The following is an 18,027-nucleotide window of genomic DNA, read 5'->3' as shown; positions in this document are numbered from 1 at the left end:
CATCAAGTCCCCGGAATAGTGTCCCCCTTTGTGATTTTGCTGCCAAATTACATAATCGATTGCACTTTGCATTTAGCTAGATGTCTAACAATCTTAATGACTTTCAGGCAGCTATGAAGGTAATTTATGACCAAAAAGCTGTTGGTCCTTCATTTGAGGTTGGTGGCAAGGTATAAGCCCTTTTGCCCATGTCTGGATCTTCCTTAAGTGCATGCTTTGCAGGTCCATATGTGATAGAGAAAAGATTGTCCTCTGCCAATTATGTTTTGGCTACCCCTGATCGTAGACGAAAGACATGTATGTGTCATATCAATTTGCTAAAGCCTTATGTGGATCGAGATGTGGTTTCCTTGTCATCAATCAATCCCTCGTACCCTGGCTATGGTTACAGCTGCTGCTGCTGAGTATTCCCCTGAGCAAGATGGGTTACACCAACTCAGAAGCCCTATGATTTCTCCCAGAGAAGCTGTCAGACTTGTCACACTCAGCTAGGGATGACTTCCTTCCTCTGAGAGATATCCATCACTATTTTCTGATACTCCTTCTTCGTGTACTACTGTTCAGCTCACACCCCCTGATAAAACAACATCCCTATCAAGTAAACCGCTGTAAATGTGCTTTGTTGGAACAGGAAACAACATATTTGCTTGATAATGGTTTAGCCATCCATAGTAACAGCTCTTGCTGTTCCTCCTGTCGTCTGGTTCCGAAACCTGGCAGAACCTTTTGCTTTTGCACAGATTATTGTAAAGTGAATGATATTATAGTGCGGGATTCATTCCCCATGCCTCGTATGGTAGACTGCGTTGACAGAATAGGATCTGCTAATTTTGTGAGTAAGCTCAACCTCCTAAAGGGTTATTGGCAGGTGCTGCTTACTCCCTGTGCCTCTGACATTTCAGCTTTTGCCACCCCTGATAAATTCCTGCAGTACGCAATCATGCCTTTTGGTCTCAAAAATGCAACTTCAGCCTTTCAGCGACTTATGACTATTGTGCTAGGTGATGTCCCGATTGTGAAGCCTACCTGGATGATGTAGTTTTTTTATACTCATACGTTGGAGCAACACCTACAAACATTAGAAATGGTTTTTGGAAAGTTGTAGGATGCTTCGCTTGTTTTGAATCTAGACAAACGTGATTTTGGAAAGGGTGAGGTAGCATACTTGGGCAAACTGGTTGGCCATGGGATGATTCATCTTTTGGATGCCAAAGTCCAGGCCATTCTGTCCTATCCTGTCCCGGACAACTAATGGAGTCTCAGACGATTTCTGGGTATGGCTGGTTTTTACAGATGTTTCTGTAGAAATCTTTCTGTAAATGACACCCTTAACAAACCTACTCCGTGAGAAAGTTCCCTTTGAGTGGTCCCCTATGTACAAGGATGCTTTTGATGCTATTAAAGCATTGTTATGCCCTATACCTGTTTTGGCTGCCTGACTTCTCGCATCCATTTATATTGGAGGTTAATGATAGTGGTGTAGGTGCTGTCCTCATACAGGAGGATACCCAAGGCTTAGAACAGCCTGTTTGTTATTTTTCAAGGAAATTTGTTAAACAATTAGTGTACAGCACCATAGAAAATGAGGCACTTGCTCTCTTATTAGCATTGCAGCATTTTGAAGTATATATCGGTGGCAGTTCTCAGCCATTTACGGTATATACTGACCGTAATCTCTTGGTGTTTCTTAGCCATATGGCAAACACAAACCAGTGTCTTATGTGCTGGTCCCTCATTGTACAGTGGTTCAACTTGAATATCCTACACAAAAAAAAAAAGAAAGTGAGAATGTGGTAGCAGACGCCCTGTCCGTTAGACACCCTGTCTTAGATTTATTTGATGTTTTATAGTGTTGATGTATTTCTGTGGAACTGGGCTTGTCTTAGGATTTGTTGGAGAAGAGATTGTTGTTGATAGTGTTGCTGCTTTTTGATCTTGTTTGTTTTGCTCTGTGTGTTTGATTTTGGATTTGCCCCTTCTTTGTTTGATTGCTGGATAATATATGTTTCTTGTATCTTGTATGTATATGTATTGTCCCGTATATATATTGTCCCGTATATACACACTGGTGGTAGGGAGTGGCTGCCATTTTGTTTGGGTGTGGGTTTATCTTTGTTTCTAACATTAGTAGTCAAAGTAGCGATTGTTTCTTTTTGTTGGCCTAGTTTTACTTCTAGTGTGGTTTTGTTTGTTGTGTTGGCCTTGGTCACTCCTCCTGGGATTGCACCAGTTTCTTGTCTTTAAACACCAAAACTTGTAAATACACTAGATCTTTGTTGTTAACTTTGTCTGGTTATTCATTCCATTATTCATTTCTACTGCTGTAACACTCAAACCCCTTTGTTACGGCCTCCCAGTTCATAACAATACTCTCTCTCTCAGAGCAATCAGGCAATTTCAAGAAAAGATGCTCCTTCCAGTGCCATTCCAGCAGTTGGAGGAAAGACCATACCTTCGAGCACACTAACCTGCTCCCCCGAGGCTAGATGCACACTCTCATTCTCTGTCCTATCCGGACAACTCCAATGGAACACACTTCTCCAGATGGTTCAACAGGGCTGAACGCCAGTGAGTCATAAGAACAGGCATTTCCCTTATATGTTACCAGTTGGTATCAGTAGTAACTTTATTGTTTATTAATCATAGATTAATTAGTTAACACTTTCCTCATCTGTTATACAGCCTCCTCAATCTTATAATTAGTTTGCCTGTCACGACGGCTTGCTCTTGTTCCCCTGAGTGTCCTCTGAGATTTCAGTTATGCCTACATCACGAATTTTGTTTGATTAATACGTTTTCTTTGTTGGTCTTGTTGGTTGATAAATAGATTACCCAGGTGGTCACTCCTAGAGGTTGAACAGTTTCCATTCTCTTTTGTTGCGCCCTCTTTCCTTTATTCATTTATTTCCACTATTAGCAGATATCTTTATCCACTACAAATTTGAATTATTTGAATTTCACTTGGTTGTCTTGCTAGTATTGCTATTCTAGTGAACATAATACAGGTCATTAATAGAAGTTTATTCTATAATTGCATGTTTTTCCTATCTATGCTTATTCAATAAATATACCTTGTTTATTACGCCTGTGAGTCAAGAGTGATATTCTAATCTTTAGTAGACAAGAAATAATCACGTATCATATTGGAGACTTTCATGAGTTTAACTATTAATCATCAATTATATTAAGTATTAAAATTAATACATTTTCCCTGTTCATTGGCGTCGCACCCCAAATCATTTTATCCATTGTAATTTAAAATCTATTAAGTGTTAAAACCACTACATATAATGGTGCCCCATGTGAGGACATGGAAATCTCTGTGGAATTTTCAAATTGGCCTCTTGAATGTTATAAAATTCCATAATCAAATTTGCACTGCAATATAGGAGCATGGTCTCTTGTGTTGTGTGGTTGTGTGCATGTGCAGATGAACAAATGTCTTACTGATTAAATTGTTTGGCAACAGATTGTGTTACAGCTGCATATATGCTGTTCATTTTCTAAGTTTAGTGGTTCCAGACTCCGCATGCTCCGCTTGCACCACAAATTGAGGTGGATGCTATCTGATGTTGATGTTTTAATCAAAGGTTGCGTGTTGGGGGTCTGGCAAACTGTTTCAGTATACAAACTATTTAGTGTGGTATCAAATGCGCACCCTTTGGTGTTAGAATTGGAACAGGCTGGAGTGACTCTAGGCCCAGAATATCCTTCAGTGTGCATTGCTATGTAACACAACATGACTTCCCTGGTGAACTGTGACCACCCCTTGTGCTCAACTGTGAAATTCCGACTCCCTCAAGAAATCTTTGGAAAAGTAACCCTCTATCACCACCGCATGGCCATAAAGGAAATACAGCCACACCCTTTCTTCATTACAACTCTCTATAGCTTCTTCATGAAGTATTGTCTAGAGCCTTCTGGAGTTATTGAACTAATATATATATATATATATATATATATATATATATATATATATATATATATATATATATATATATATATATATATATATATATATACACATACATACATACACACACACACTTTCTTTTTTTTCTGTGCTTATTCTGATTGGGTCGTGATCTTGCCCCCACTCATCCCTTGAAATTCAGTCTTAGGTTTTATTTGTTGTCAATATTATGAGTAGTAGTAGTGGTAGTAGTACTACTACTACTACTAACATCCAGATTATTACTATTACTGTCAGCTTTGCAGCAATGATTACCTGATTACTATTAAGAGCCATTATTAATTAGTAATATGTGGTCATCATACTTAATTATTAATCGATTACTCTTTCATCTTAATAATCATTGATATTATCATAATTATAGTAATAATTAGTTATTATTATTATTATTATTATTACTATTACCATTCTTATTGTTATTATTGTTATTGCTATCATTATTATTATGCTTATTAATAATCATTATTCTTAACTATTCATTGATCACTCACTAGTCTTAATAAAGTAGAGAGGCTGGAGAGGACTATGAGGACTTTTGTTAGGGTCTAAGGTGCAATAAAAGGGACTAAGAATTATTAAACGCAGTGGAGCTTGTCACAAAAGCAGGGAGAAAGTGGAATCCATTTAGCCAAGAACTCATTAAAACTAAGTGATTGGCCAAGAACAATGCAGAAAAGCAGGCCTTGGGTAAAGTGATTTGTGGAAAGCATTTTATAAGTCCACATCGACAAAGAAAAGATGAATGATGACTAGTTTTATTTGCAAGCAAGAAGAGGAAGCATGGCATGCAGAAGCAGTGTAAGAAAACAAGGACAGTGGCTTCAAGTGGAAAATCTAGTGAAGTGGAAAATCACCTGGTAAGAGTTGGGGGCATTGGATACGAATGGCATTAGGATTTTTGTTAACAGCGACTTATAACATCCTTCCAACCCTGCAAAACTTTGGAGAGTGGGTAGGTGAAGATCCTAGTTGTAAATTGTGTCTGGAGGTTGGCACACTGAAACATATTTTATTGGCATGTAAGGCTAGTTTGTCACAGGGACGATATACATGGGCACTAGTGCGTGTTAATTTGATAATCAGTGCTTAGAGGTTAATGTTTTGTCTAGCAGTGATATGAATAAAGTTCTTAAATTTGCGATGGAGGGACAACGTATTGGATAGCAAGTGCAGGCTATACATATTAGTAGCTGGGGTGAAGTGCAAGATTGAAAATTGCTAGCAGATGTAAATAAAAAAAAAAAGATACAGGTCCCACAATGTATTGCATTAACTATACTGAGGTCGCATATGGTGTTGTACTCTGAAAGTAAACAGAATTAACAATTCCATTTGAGAATGCAGTGGCTGAAACCTTTGAAAGGAAAAAGCAGACATACGCAGATTCAGTGGCTGAGGTGAATGTGAGTGGCAGGTATATATAAAACCTGTAGAGACGTCAGGGGATTTGTAGGGGACATCCTTGCTTATGTTTGGTTTTAGAGGCCATAAACTAAGGATAGATGTGAAGGGGTTAGCAGTAGTTGCTAAAAGGGATAGAAGAGACTAGTTAGGGAAATGCACTATAAAGGTGGAATGCTTGAGGTGTTTGACGTTTTAGGTACATGGAGGACTGGGTAGGTGAGTGGGTTGTTGTCATGTCATTGTGTAATGTGGTAGGTCCAGACAGAACTGTTGGCACTGAGCATATATTAATGGTGCCAGTGGTGCTCGTGTGGCCTTAGTTACCTAGGAGGCCAGTATGGATTTTACAGGTTAGGAAGTGCCTGGCTGCGTAGGGGAAGCTATTGCTATTGGCATAGTGCATAAAGCCCATATGGAACTAGTGGCACTGGGCACTCATTCACAGTGTCAGTGGGGCTGGGTGCGGCCTTATTCACCAGGGTGGCCAGTTTGGGTTTACGTTATCTAATGACCCCAGAGAAGATCTTACGATGTTGTTGATGGAATTAAAAAAGTAGGCCATGTTTGAAGCTCTAATGGGTTTGGCATAGAATATTTGACATCTTATTGTGTGTGTAATTACAATGTCTGAACCTTCCCAGTGGTGTTCAGAACTTACTGAAACTCTGGAAGTGTCTGAGGATGGCCCAAATCCCTGTAAAGCAGTTTTAACCCCTGCCACAACTGCTCACTTAGTATCTGCTATAGGCAAAATTTGCACAACATGGTGATTTAAAAATACTACTCTGGCCACAGTTATATTACACTGTGTGCACAATTATTGAGCATATCATCATTTTATGCATGTTTTCCCACTCCAAGCTGTATAACCATGAATGTTTACTGAATTTAAGTATATCAGTTGATGTGTATTTGTGTAATGAGGGAGGGCACGGCCTATGGAGATCAACACCCTATATCAATAATTATTAAGCAGCATCTTATTCTCAAAAAGACATTTAACTGACGCTGAAAAGTCAAAAATTGCAAAAATAAAATAAATAAATAAATAAATCATTCAGGGGGATGCAGCTATCACTAAGATATTGGGGCATGATCACACAACCATCAAACATTTTGTTGTAAATAGTCAACAGGATCACAAGAAATGTATTGAGAAAAAAAGACACAAATTAACTGCCAAAGATTTGAGAAGAATCAAATGTGAAGTGACCAGGAACCCGTTATCTGCCAGTACTGTTATATTCCAGATCTGCAAACTACCTAAAGTGCCCAGAAGTGTTCAAGGTGCATTCAAGGTGTTCAGTACTCAGAGACATGGCCAAAGTAAGGAATGTTGAAACCTAACCACCACTGAACAAGACAAATAAGGAAAAACATCAAGACTTGGCCAAGAAATATCTGAAGACAGATTTTTCATAGGTTTTATGGGCTGATGAGATGAGAGTGACTCTTGACGGACCAGATGGATGGGCCCGTGGCTGAATTAGTAATGGGCACAGAGCTCCACTTCAACTCAGATGCCAGCAAGGTGTAGGTGGGGTACTGCTATGGGCTGGTATTATTAAAGATGAGCTAGTTGGACCTTTTTGGGTTGAAGATGGACTCAAAATCAACTCCCAAACCTACTGCCAGTTTTTAGAAGACACTTTCTTCAAGCAGTGGTACAGGAAAAGGTCTGCATCTTTCAGAAAGCCCATTATTTTTATGCAGGACAATGCATTGAAGTATTCCACTGCATGGCTAGCCAGTAAAGGCCTTAAAGATGAGCGAATAATGACATGCCCCCCTTCCTCACCTGATGTAAACCCTATTGAGAACTTGTGGGCCCTTCTTAAATGGGAGATTTACAGTGAAGGAAAACAGTACAGCTTTCTGAACAGTGTCTGGGAGGCTGACAGACACCATGAATGCTTATGATTGTTATTGAAAAGAAAGGAGGCTATATTGGTCACTGATTTTTTATTTATTTTAATTTTTTGGAAATGTCAGAAATGTTTATTTGTAAATTTTTAGTTGTTTGTTTATTATTTAACAAATGAAAATATCATTATAATTTGTGACTAGGATACCCTCAAACCCCACGGAACTTGATCAAAAAACTGAATGCTTAGAATTAGTATTCCGCTGCACACTCAGTAATGTTGCTCTTCTTAAGAATAAAAAGGTTAGGGACAAAAATTAGTACCTTGGTATAATAATCACATTCACAATTTAAAACAAAACACTCGAAAAATAGAACATAAATGGTGGCACACTAAGCTTGTAGTCTTCCAGCTTGCATGGAATGAGAGTATTGAAAAGTATTCACAAGTATTGAAAAGCACTTATTACCACTCAAACATCTTATCTCTCGACCCTAATAGAAAATAACAAAAATAATCCCAGATTTCTTTTTAGTACAATTGCACATCTAACTAGGAATAAAACTGACACCAATGCTCAGATTACAACATCACACAGTACTAATGAGTTGATGAATTTCTTTAATGAGAAAATTAAACACATTAGAGATAACATTAGGAGTATTAACAGGACATTGGGCAGCTACTTAGAGATCAGAACAACCAAGCCAAAAATGACTGTAGAATCCTTTACACCTATCCAAGAACCAGAACTTACATCTGTGATTTCGCACTCAAAATCTTCCACTTGCTTACTAGATTCACTGCCCATACACTTTCTTAAGGAAATACTACCTGAAGTAATTGAACCTTTATTAAATTTCATAAACTCCTCCTTGAACCTTGGCTATGTTCCTAAATCATTCAAATTAGCAGTAATCAGACCACTTATCAAATAATTAACACGTCAGTTGTTAAACTACAGCCAATCTCAGACCTTCCATTTATTTCCAAGAAAAAAAAGCTGTAGCTCAGCAGCTAAGCTCATATCTGAATCAGAACCAGATACATTAAATCTTTCAGTCAGGGTTTAGGCCTAATCACAGTACGAAAACAGCATTAACTAAAGTAGTTAAAGACCTTTTTTTGGATTCTGACCAGGGTTATGTTTCTTATATTGTTTGATCTGAGTGTAACATTTGGCACTATAGATCGCAACATTTTACTAGATAGACTTGAAAATGTTGCTGTGATTAGGGCAAAGTCCTTTCCTGGTTTAATTCTTATCTAACTGGTTGCTACCAGTTTGTTAATATAAATGGAGACTTCTCAGCATACAACAAGGTTAGCTATGGTGTCCCACAAGGATCTGTTCTAGGGCCTTTGGTTTTTTCTAAGGGACATTATACATAAATACTGTGCTAGGTTCCACTGCTATGCTAATGATGCACAGCTATATGTCACATCCAAAGCAGCGGACATGTATCAGCTTAGTATTATTGACAAATGCATAAAGGAGGTCAAACACTGGATGTTGAAGAACTTTCTCTCACTTAATCCTGACAAAACAGAGGTGCTTCTATTAGGCCCAGAGACAGCTAGGTCCTCACTATCTAATTACTCAATGAACCTCAGTGGTCTCCCAATCACATCTTCTCTAACAGTTAAAGATCTTGGAGTTATTATGGATCCCAGTCTCTCGTTCGAAGATCGTGTAAATAATATTTCTAGGACCGCATCCACCTTAGGAACATTTCAAAGATAAAGAACATGCTCTCCTCACATGATACAGAAAAGCTAGTCCATGCATCTAATACTTCTAGATTGGACGACTGTAATGCCTTGCTATTTGGCTGTACCATTAAGTGCCTAAACAAGCTCCAGCTAGTTCTAGCAGCCAGAGTTCTTACTAAAACTAGAACATTGATCACATCAGTCCTATCTTAGCTACTTTACAGTGGCTCCCAGTAAAATTTCATATTTATTATAAAATACTTCAGATAACCTACATAGCACTGACTGGTCTTGCCCCACAGTACCTTCGAGAACTCTTTACAAACATTACAATCCACCATGTTTGCTTAGATCAAAAGTGCATGTTCTTTACTAGTACCAAGAATAAGAAATTCTACTGTAGGGGGCAGAGCTCTTTCCTATAAAGCTCTTACACTATGCAATAGCCTTCCTGTAAATGTTTGAGACTCAGACACAGTCTCAATATATAAGGCTAGGCTGAAAACCTATTAACTACTTCCCATCTTAGGTAAAGGTGTGGATCTGGGGGTCCATGACCATTGAGAGTTATGGTAAACTAGGATTTTATAATGCTTCACTTCCATTTATCACTTAAGTTTGTTGACTAAGAGTGGCCGAGTGCTGATGTTCCAGGATGCCCTCATGCCTGTGTTTCTTTCTGGCTCTATTCTTTTAGCTGTGCTACCATGGCTAGATCTGCCAGAGACCATCTTTGCACATTATAGTTCCCTAATTTAGACACCCTTGTACCTGGACATGCCTAATAATCTAGTCTCTTTTTCTGCTGAGGTACACCTACCCCTGATGCCATGATGTTACTGAGCCTCAACCCGTCTCAGCTGCCATGGCTACTCCCACCACCCCCTGATGTCCCCTGCCCAGCACAACTCCAGCCCAGCCAACTATTTCTCCATTGCCCTTAATGCAGAATGGACACATGCACACCATCGGGACAAGACTAGGACCTCTAGAAAACTGGACTAGACATTTGCTCTTTTTTTCATTTTATTATTATTTATTTATTTTTCCCTTAAAATTGTTATTATTGTGGGTGCCAGAGGAGGATGAGCGCCCCCCCCCCCCCCCCCCTTGAGTCTTGGTTCCTCTCAAGGTTTCTTCCTCATGCTCTAGGGAGCTTTTCCTTGCCACTGTCACCCTTGGCTTGCTCACTGGGGGCTTGGATTTGGAGGGAAGTAAGAATACTTGTCTGGGTCATTCCTAATAAGATTGGATAGATGGGGCTTTCACTCCATGTCAGAGGAGCTCTGCTACATCCCACATAAGAAGATTCTTTTTCTGATCTGTTGGGTTCTGTGTCAAGGCATACATGTCCACTACAGAAAACAAAGGACAAAGACCTTGGGTTTCAAAAATCTTCAGTTGTATGTCTTTCTTTCTGTTTTTACAGTTTTATTTTACCTATCTAAACAACCCTATTTCCAAAAAAACAGCACAATGAAATGCTTCAGAGTAACCTGATGGTAAAAAGAGAAACAAAACTACATTCCCTGTTTAACGAGACAGATGCAGAAAGTAACCAATATTCTGACGATACAAATAGACAAATTTTTCTGACCTACTTGTCCTGATGTTATCACTAAGGGTTTACTATGAAAGGTGCTCATTCTAGAAGTGGTAATTTCTTTAAATAATAATGGCCTTTGCAGTGCAGAAGGGGATATTTTTAAATATTGTTTTTATTGTACTTCATCTCCCTTCTATTACTGTTTAATTGTATGCACTACTGTCTTCATCTGAACTGATGAGAATGATCTTAATTCTTAATTAATTATCTTAATTAATTATTCTTAATTAAGAGAATTATCTTAATTCTTAATTTTTGCCAGTCTCTCTTTACTTTGTTTCGTTTCTTGCGAGGCTCAACTCTGCAGCGCCATCTTGTGGTATAGTCTGCGAAGTGTACGACGTTCTTAAATAAATAATCGCTTTTTGATGCACATTTTAACGGAATCTGCAAGACATTTTGTATTTGTTTGCCAGCCTGGCATGGTGACTTTCAAAAGGAAGGGATAGAGATTGAGCAGATTAGAGGCAGCCTTTATGAAGTAAAATCGAAAGCGGAAATAACAAGAACATTCTACTTTCTTTTTCTCCATCGAAAGTTATACCTTCACTGCTGAGCAGTTAGCAAAAAATAAAAATAAATCTCAACAGTCGCCGTCAAGAACTGCTTCACGGCCTGTCATTTAATTTGAAACCAATACCAGGTAAATTAGTCCGGTGTTTCGCTTGTTAATCTGAAAGGATATGGCGCAGAGTGACATCGACGAGGATTTATATTCACGTCAGCTGTAAGTATTATATACCACTAGACTAAAGAAAATACGGTTACATATGAATGAAGGTAGACAAAACCATTCTACTTCATTTTACATGGTGGAAAGCAGTATCGTACATGCTTTAGGCGAGAAGAATGACTACACAAGTGAAAGTGGGGTTTATTTATCTATTTTTGGGCTTTGTAGTAACAGAGTTTATTTTACAGAAAGCATTTTAATGAAAGACCAAGAATCTACGGGGTTATGTAGTTGTTAAAGTAACATTTTCTAGCGATCACTAAGAAGAAGCAATAGCACAAATGACACAATTATCATTCAAGAGCACAGGGTCGGAGCTGTTGACCTAGCCAAGACCTTGCAATCATTATTCAAGTAGGCGTTCACGACTTCTTAATAGTAGGTGCGTCTTTCTAGGCTACGTCAAACTAGTTAACATACTGTAGGCAACATAAATATTGTATTCTTACCTTGGTACACCTTGTAAAAAAGCACAACACAATGGAAATGTTACTGCTGATGCCGTATGTGTTGTATATATATGACCTGCACCTCACACACTCCTTACTTCCTTTTCTCACATTTTTCTTGGATGTTTTACTGTTCAGACAAAGTGTAGTCATATCGCAAAACAGAATTTACTCATTTAAAATTACATAGAAGTTTATATAATTTTCCTTTTTAATCCCTGTTGAGAACACTTGACAATAATGCTGAATGCGTCCAACTGAACAAGCCCTGTATCTTAGGTTACAAATTAAGATGGTATATGACATGATAAACAGACTGGTTAGACTCACTTCTAAGTGGGGTAATTTGGCATTCTGGATCATCTGCACAGGTACGTGCTGGGCCATGATGCAATGCGGATCATGGGTGCTGCAAACGTGCTCATTGCTGGCATGAGAGGCCTCGGGGTAGAGGTAGCCAAGAATGTGGTCCTGGCTGGGGTCGGTTCAGTCACCATCCAGGACCAGGGCACAGCCGAGTGGAGAGACCTGTCCTCGCAGGTAATGGGATTCTGAAACCATGATGGTCACTTTCCAAATGGATACTTAACAAATGACATTAGATATTAGCACTTACCTATAACTTTGTTATAAATATTATTTATTAGAAAATTTTGGTAGCTGTATAGTTAGTGACCATCTGTTGCCCATCCTCTAGCTTTTCGGAAATAGCCTATTTCTGACCACAGGACCACTGCACACTGCATAGTTTAAGGCAGCAGAATACTTTCAACCCAGGAGTGACACTGATGTGGAAAAACACTGTTCGGCCTGTTAGACTCACACACACCAACACAACACACACAACCACACAAGTGTTAGCGCTCTGCTGAGAATGGTCTACCACCTTGATAATATTCAGTAAGCAGTAATTGGTCCACAAAGCACAAAGTATGGGGGTTTTTTTATAATAAAGTGCAGGTGAGTGTATATTTATAGAAATAATTTATAATATGTTTACATGTCTTTGAGTGTCATAATGCATTCCGGTTTTCTCCTGGTCTTTGTAGTTTTACCTGAGGGAGAGTGATCTGGGTCACAACCGAGCATCTTGTTCTCAGAAACACCTTGCTCTTTTAAATAGCCATGTTCAAGTGTCCAGCCACACTGAAGCGCTACATCAGGACCTCCTGAGCTACTTCCAGGTGGGTATGGATTCAGATGACCTCCTTTTGAACTCTGACCTCTGAACTTCACAGTGTAATGTGTTGTATCCAACTGAGATCTGTAGAGCTTAGTTAGGTCAGGAGCATGTGGGCTCAGGATCACGTGACTCAGGGTGGAACTCAGGAGGTCTGCAGTAGCAGTGATGGAAGAGTCAGTAGTGTGTCACGCACTATTGTTGCATTTCTTTCCATGCCTGACAACACCGGGAACGACTGTTTGAAACGGCTCCAGGTGGTAGTACTCACAGACTCCTCATTGGAAGAGCAGCGGTGGGTGGGAGCATTCTGCCATGCCAACAACATCAGGTTTATTGTGGCTGACACCAAAGGTCTTTGTGGGTAAGAATAATGGTTGCATATAAGTCCATATAACAACCAAATCTGATCAAAAAAACATTTTAGCTCATTTTAAACTGTACAGAATCTATACATCCCAAAATACATTGTGAATATCTTCATTGGCAAGGTTATTGCTTTGATAGTCCAACAGTCTGTCTTTATTTCATTACGAAATGAATGTTATAAACGTTTCAGTTCATGACTTGTTTATAGGCAGCTGTTCTGTGACTTCGGGGAAACATTTGAGGTCAAAGACATCACTGGAGAGTCGCCAAGCTCTTCCATGATTGCCCACATCTCCAAGGTGACAGCAGAATAGCACATGCACTGGTGTCCCCATCACTCTCTCTGCAGTCCTACTGCTATAGATGAGCTTGAGTCTTATCTGATTCAGATCTGCTACAGTACATTAAAAACAAAACTATCATGGGGAAAAAACCAAACTGAGATAAAAAGGAAAAATTAAAATTGGATTAAACACTAAAATGAAAATAATAAACAACTAATCATTGGCACTGAGAATGATAATAATTTTATTATTAAACAATCATGGCATTGAGCCTAACTAAATTAAATCATGGTAAATAAGTGGTGAATAATTATTAGACTTCAGTATTAGGTATTTAATACTTTATTTGACATGAGAAATAATATAGAAAGAAAAACACAAAGAAAATATTATAAATGTGAACTGTAACAAAGCTCTGAATGGTTCTTGCTCTACAGGTTTTTGCTTTTAGGCAGCTATCTCCTTTGATTAGTCTATTATTTATCTTCTACTATTTGGTTCAAAGCAATATACTGTGTAATTATTATTCAAATGCATTTAATTACATATTCCAACATAATTAATTTATAAGGCCATATTGTAAGACCCATGGGAATTAAAGCTGGAGGAAATCAGTATGGTGCCTACCAATCATTATTAGTAACCTGGCATTTTCCAATGAATTACTGTGATCAAATGAGAAGGTGTATGAAATGTACACCTTTGCTCCCCTACAGGGAAATCCAGGTATAGTGACCTGCACAGACGATCAGGGCCATGACTTCACAGATGACATGAGAGTCACCTTCTCTGGGGTTCAAGGCATGACAGAGCTAAACAGCTATGGGCCTATAGAGATCAGAGTGATCGGTGAGTTATGCACGTACTTTGAAGTCTTTGAAAAAGACATATAGAAAAGAATATTATTATTATTATTATTCACATGTTTCTGAAAATGGTAATTATGGCTATGGAAATGAAATATAACCATGGTCATTATGATGATGATGGATAAAAAAAAAAGCCTGGTGTTGGTGTGCATTTGGAAAGTGACCATAACCCTTCACATGTTTTGTAGGTAATCATTCCTTCAGTATTTGCGACACCACAGAGTTCTCTGAGTATGAGAAGGGCGGCGTGGCAACGGAGGTGAAACAGTCCAAGATGCTTAGCTTTGTGAGGACCATCTTCTGTTTGTCAAGTTATAACAAACATCACAAGACTCATTCACTACAACATTCAGTACAAAGTGTAAAACCTGGGCCAAGGTCAGGTTTGTTTGAGCTGCAGTTTGCTCTGTTTTGGCTAGCTGCCTCTGAATGATGCTCTGGAGGAAGTGCTGAAAAACCCCGAACTGCTCGTGCTCACTGACTGTGGGAAGGTTCCGAGGCACCGGACCCTGCACCTGGGCTTCCAAGCCCTGCACAACTTCACACAAAAACATGGCCGAATGCCCAAACCCAGGAGCCAGGTGAGAACCAGGCGAGTGCTCCTCTCCGTTACTTTCAGTTTTATCAACAGCCAGTCTGTCTGAGCAAAGTCCGTGAGTTTGGCAATATTATATAGAAGCCACGCTGTGTTGTACGGATGAGCGACAGAGAATGTCGAAAGGGTGTGTCAGTTGCATTTATCACCTCAGTACACATTCTGTTCTTTTTCAAAGTGGCTGGTGTACTTACAGGATCAGTTCCTCTGAGGAAACTTAGGCAATTATTATGTTTTGAAACTGGATGATATCACCCTGGACTGAACTCTTAACTTCTTGGTTCTCTGGTCACAGATCTCTGGAGAAATCTTCTCTTTTTGTTCAGTTAATTTAAATTAATCATCTTAATTTTGCTTTTCTTCTTTTTGGACATACTATTATGCAGAGACTGACGTTTCCAGCTAATTCTGTATAAATTAATGTATAAATGTTTTTCAATCTCAATCTAGCTCAATATTTCAATTTCTTACATTTTTTTTCTTAAATATTTTAACGGCTGTTCTTGCAGGGTGTGTAAAAAAATACATGAATCCAGTGATTATCAGTTCCATGTTTGGCACAGATTCGTGTCTCACTTTCCTTAATGGCTTTGTTTTAATTATCAAACCTTTCATTAGGATCATTAGAAGGTTGTTGGAGCAGGAGGAACACAGTTCCCAATGCATGATGGGACTAGTCCAGTGAAGCACTACTGCTGTCATATATGAAAAGGGTGTGGAATTAGAACAGCACACAGCAGCTACCAGCTCTCTATTGTACCAGTGCACAATATTGCATTTGTGCCATTGACAACAAGAATGCTCTTCTATATATGTTGTGTTTGATCCATACATGCTGTTTGTGATCCATATATGCTGTGTTTGATCCATACATGCTGTGTTTGAGCCATACATGTTGTCTTCGATCTATATATGCTGTTTGTTCCATATTTGCTGTGTTTGATCCAAACCTCACATATATGGTCTCGTGACTTGAGTTTGCAAAGACAGCATGTCTGAATGTTGCCTCCCACCAAGGCGGATGCTGAGACTCTGGTTGCCATGGCGAGACAGCTCAGCACAGATGCGCAGTTTGATGAGTTTGACAAGGATGTTGTGCGGAAGCTGTCCCTGATAGCCAATGGAGATTTGGCTCCTGTCAATGCTTTCATTGGAGGGCTAGCTGCTCAGGAGGTGATAAAGGTGAGGATGACTATGGGAAAATCTTCATAGTGATTAGATGATGTGATATAAATCTAAGTGAAATACACTAAAAAGTCACTGTTATAGACGTGTTCATTTGGATATTATGTTATTTGGATGTTATTTGAATGTTATGTTGGATATTATGTTATTTGACCATTTATGGCTGCATCTTAATCAAACTGTCATGTCAGATACTTTAGAATTCAGATATTCTGTGGTACTCATCTTTTCTTTATTTTATGATCAGGCTTGCAGTGGGAAGTTCATGCCACTCAAACAGTGGCTATATTTTGATGCTCTGGAATGCCTCCCTGAGCAGAAGGAGGGTGACAAACATCTGACAGAGGAAGCATGTGCTCCAGTAAGCAACCTCTCATGTTCTGATCCACAGGTTGCGTAGGTGTACTGTAGCTATTGTGTTTTAAACCTCCATGGTTACATAATTTCAATTAATATCAACCAAAAAAATCTACAGTTCAAACTCTGGAATCTAAAGACTAAAGCTAAGCTGAAATAAATGTTGAGCTGTTTTAGTCTCATTTCAGCACTCTGTTCTCTGTTCCCTCACAGAGAAATAGTCGCTATGATGGCCAGATTGCTGTGTTTGGCTCTGACTTCCAAGAGAAGCTAAAGAAGCTGAGATATTTTCTTGTGAGTGTTGTTCCTTTCACCAGGAGAGGGGGCCATTACCTTTGCTGCTCTTCGTGCACAGTTCAGCTCCCTCAGCCGTTCTAGTTCCCTTACAGTGTGTGTTCAGTCCTTTGAGCTTATGTTAAAAAATCTGCAGAGGAATTGGCTCTCTAGCCAGATATTCTAGATACTCTAGAATGTCCAAGCATGTGATTTCGGTGACATTTCCTGTTAACAAATCAGGATATGTGCCAGCCACTGCACTTCTCTGAGTTTCAGTATACTGTTAATAGTTTACGTGGCATATTGAGACCATCAAAATCATCACACTTTTTTAGGAATTTAAATGTCCAGACATCAACTATAGCAATAGTTTGTAAACTTCTCTGCCTATGGCTTTGATTTTGAAGGAATATTTAATTTTTATTTATTTATTTATTTTTCTTTCTTTTTTTTTTTTTTTAGATTTGAAGAACATGAACATGTGTACACTACTGAGCACTACCTCATCTGCCTTATATTGTGTATTTGACCACACAATGACCATGTGTCATGTATGTCCCTGCAAACATTTCTTTATGTTTAGGTGGGTGCAGGAGCTATTGGCTGTGAGCTGCTGAAAAACTTTGCTCTGATTGGCCTCGGTGCTGGAGAGGGTGGGCACATCACTGTGACTGACATGGACTCCATCGAGAGGTCCAATCTGAATCGACAGTTCCTGTTTCGGACGGAGGACATTGGGGTATGAAGAACCATCTAAATGCAAGAAGGGAATGTTGATTTAGCACAAAAACAGGAAGTTTCTGACAGAGGTCTTTCATCAGCTGTCTGAAATGTCCTGTTTCTCTGGAAACCTTATATATTACACTGCAATTTTTACTACTTCTACTATGATTTTGTGTGTGTGTGTGTGTGTGTGTGTGTGTGTGTGTGTGTGTGTGTGTGTGTGTGTGTGTGTGTGTGTGTGTGTGTGTGTGTGTGTGTGTCTATACTATAGAAGCAAAAGTCAATAGCTGCAGCTGAGGCCGTTCAGAAGATGAACCCCAACATGAACATCACACCACACCAGAACCGTGTGTGCCCAGAGAGTGAGGGCATCTACACACAGTCATTCTACAGCAGCCTGGATGGAGTGGCAGCGGCTCTGGACAATGTAGAGGCCCGTGAGTGAC

General features: G+C 39.1%; 1 protein-coding gene across 3 annotated transcripts in view; it reads left to right on the top strand.

Moving 5' to 3' along the window:
• Nucleotides 1–10,931: 10,931 nt before the first annotated feature.
• uba7 (ubiquitin-like modifier activating enzyme 7) overlaps nt 10,932–18,027 on the top strand; it is a 32,392-nt gene continuing 25,296 nt past the window's right edge. The window contains exons 1-13 of one of the 3 annotated variants that reach the window (XM_027000665.3): nt 10,932–11,288; nt 12,115–12,283; nt 12,793–12,927; nt 13,181–13,287; nt 13,501–13,591; nt 14,293–14,425; nt 14,634–14,731; nt 14,865–15,026; nt 16,058–16,222; nt 16,473–16,586; nt 16,796–16,876; nt 17,442–17,597; nt 17,853–18,018. In XM_027000665.3, the coding sequence (XP_026856466.3) occupies nt 11,245–11,288; nt 12,115–12,283; nt 12,793–12,927; nt 13,181–13,287; nt 13,501–13,591; nt 14,293–14,425; nt 14,634–14,731; nt 14,865–15,026; nt 16,058–16,222; nt 16,473–16,586; nt 16,796–16,876; nt 17,442–17,597; nt 17,853–18,018 (1,621 nt within the window). In that variant the 5' untranslated portion in view covers nt 10,932–11,244. Of the gene's footprint in view, nt 11,289–12,114; nt 12,284–12,792; nt 12,928–13,180; nt 13,288–13,500; nt 13,592–14,292; nt 14,426–14,633; nt 14,732–14,864; nt 15,027–16,057; nt 16,223–16,472; nt 16,587–16,795; nt 16,877–17,441; nt 17,598–17,852; nt 18,019–18,027 lie in introns of those variants that run through there. The other 2 variants (XM_081717321.1, XM_081717322.1) reach the window with 2 other exon arrangements.

Source organism: Electrophorus electricus, chromosome 7, assembly GCF_041902795.1.
Source record: "Electrophorus electricus isolate QZ-2024a chromosome 7, ASM4190279v1, whole genome shotgun sequence".
Classification (NCBI taxonomy): domain Eukaryota; kingdom Metazoa; phylum Chordata; class Actinopteri; order Gymnotiformes; family Gymnotidae; genus Electrophorus; species Electrophorus electricus.
The sequence above is the reverse complement of the archived record's forward strand: the minus strand, read 5'-3'. Positions and strand labels throughout refer to the sequence as shown.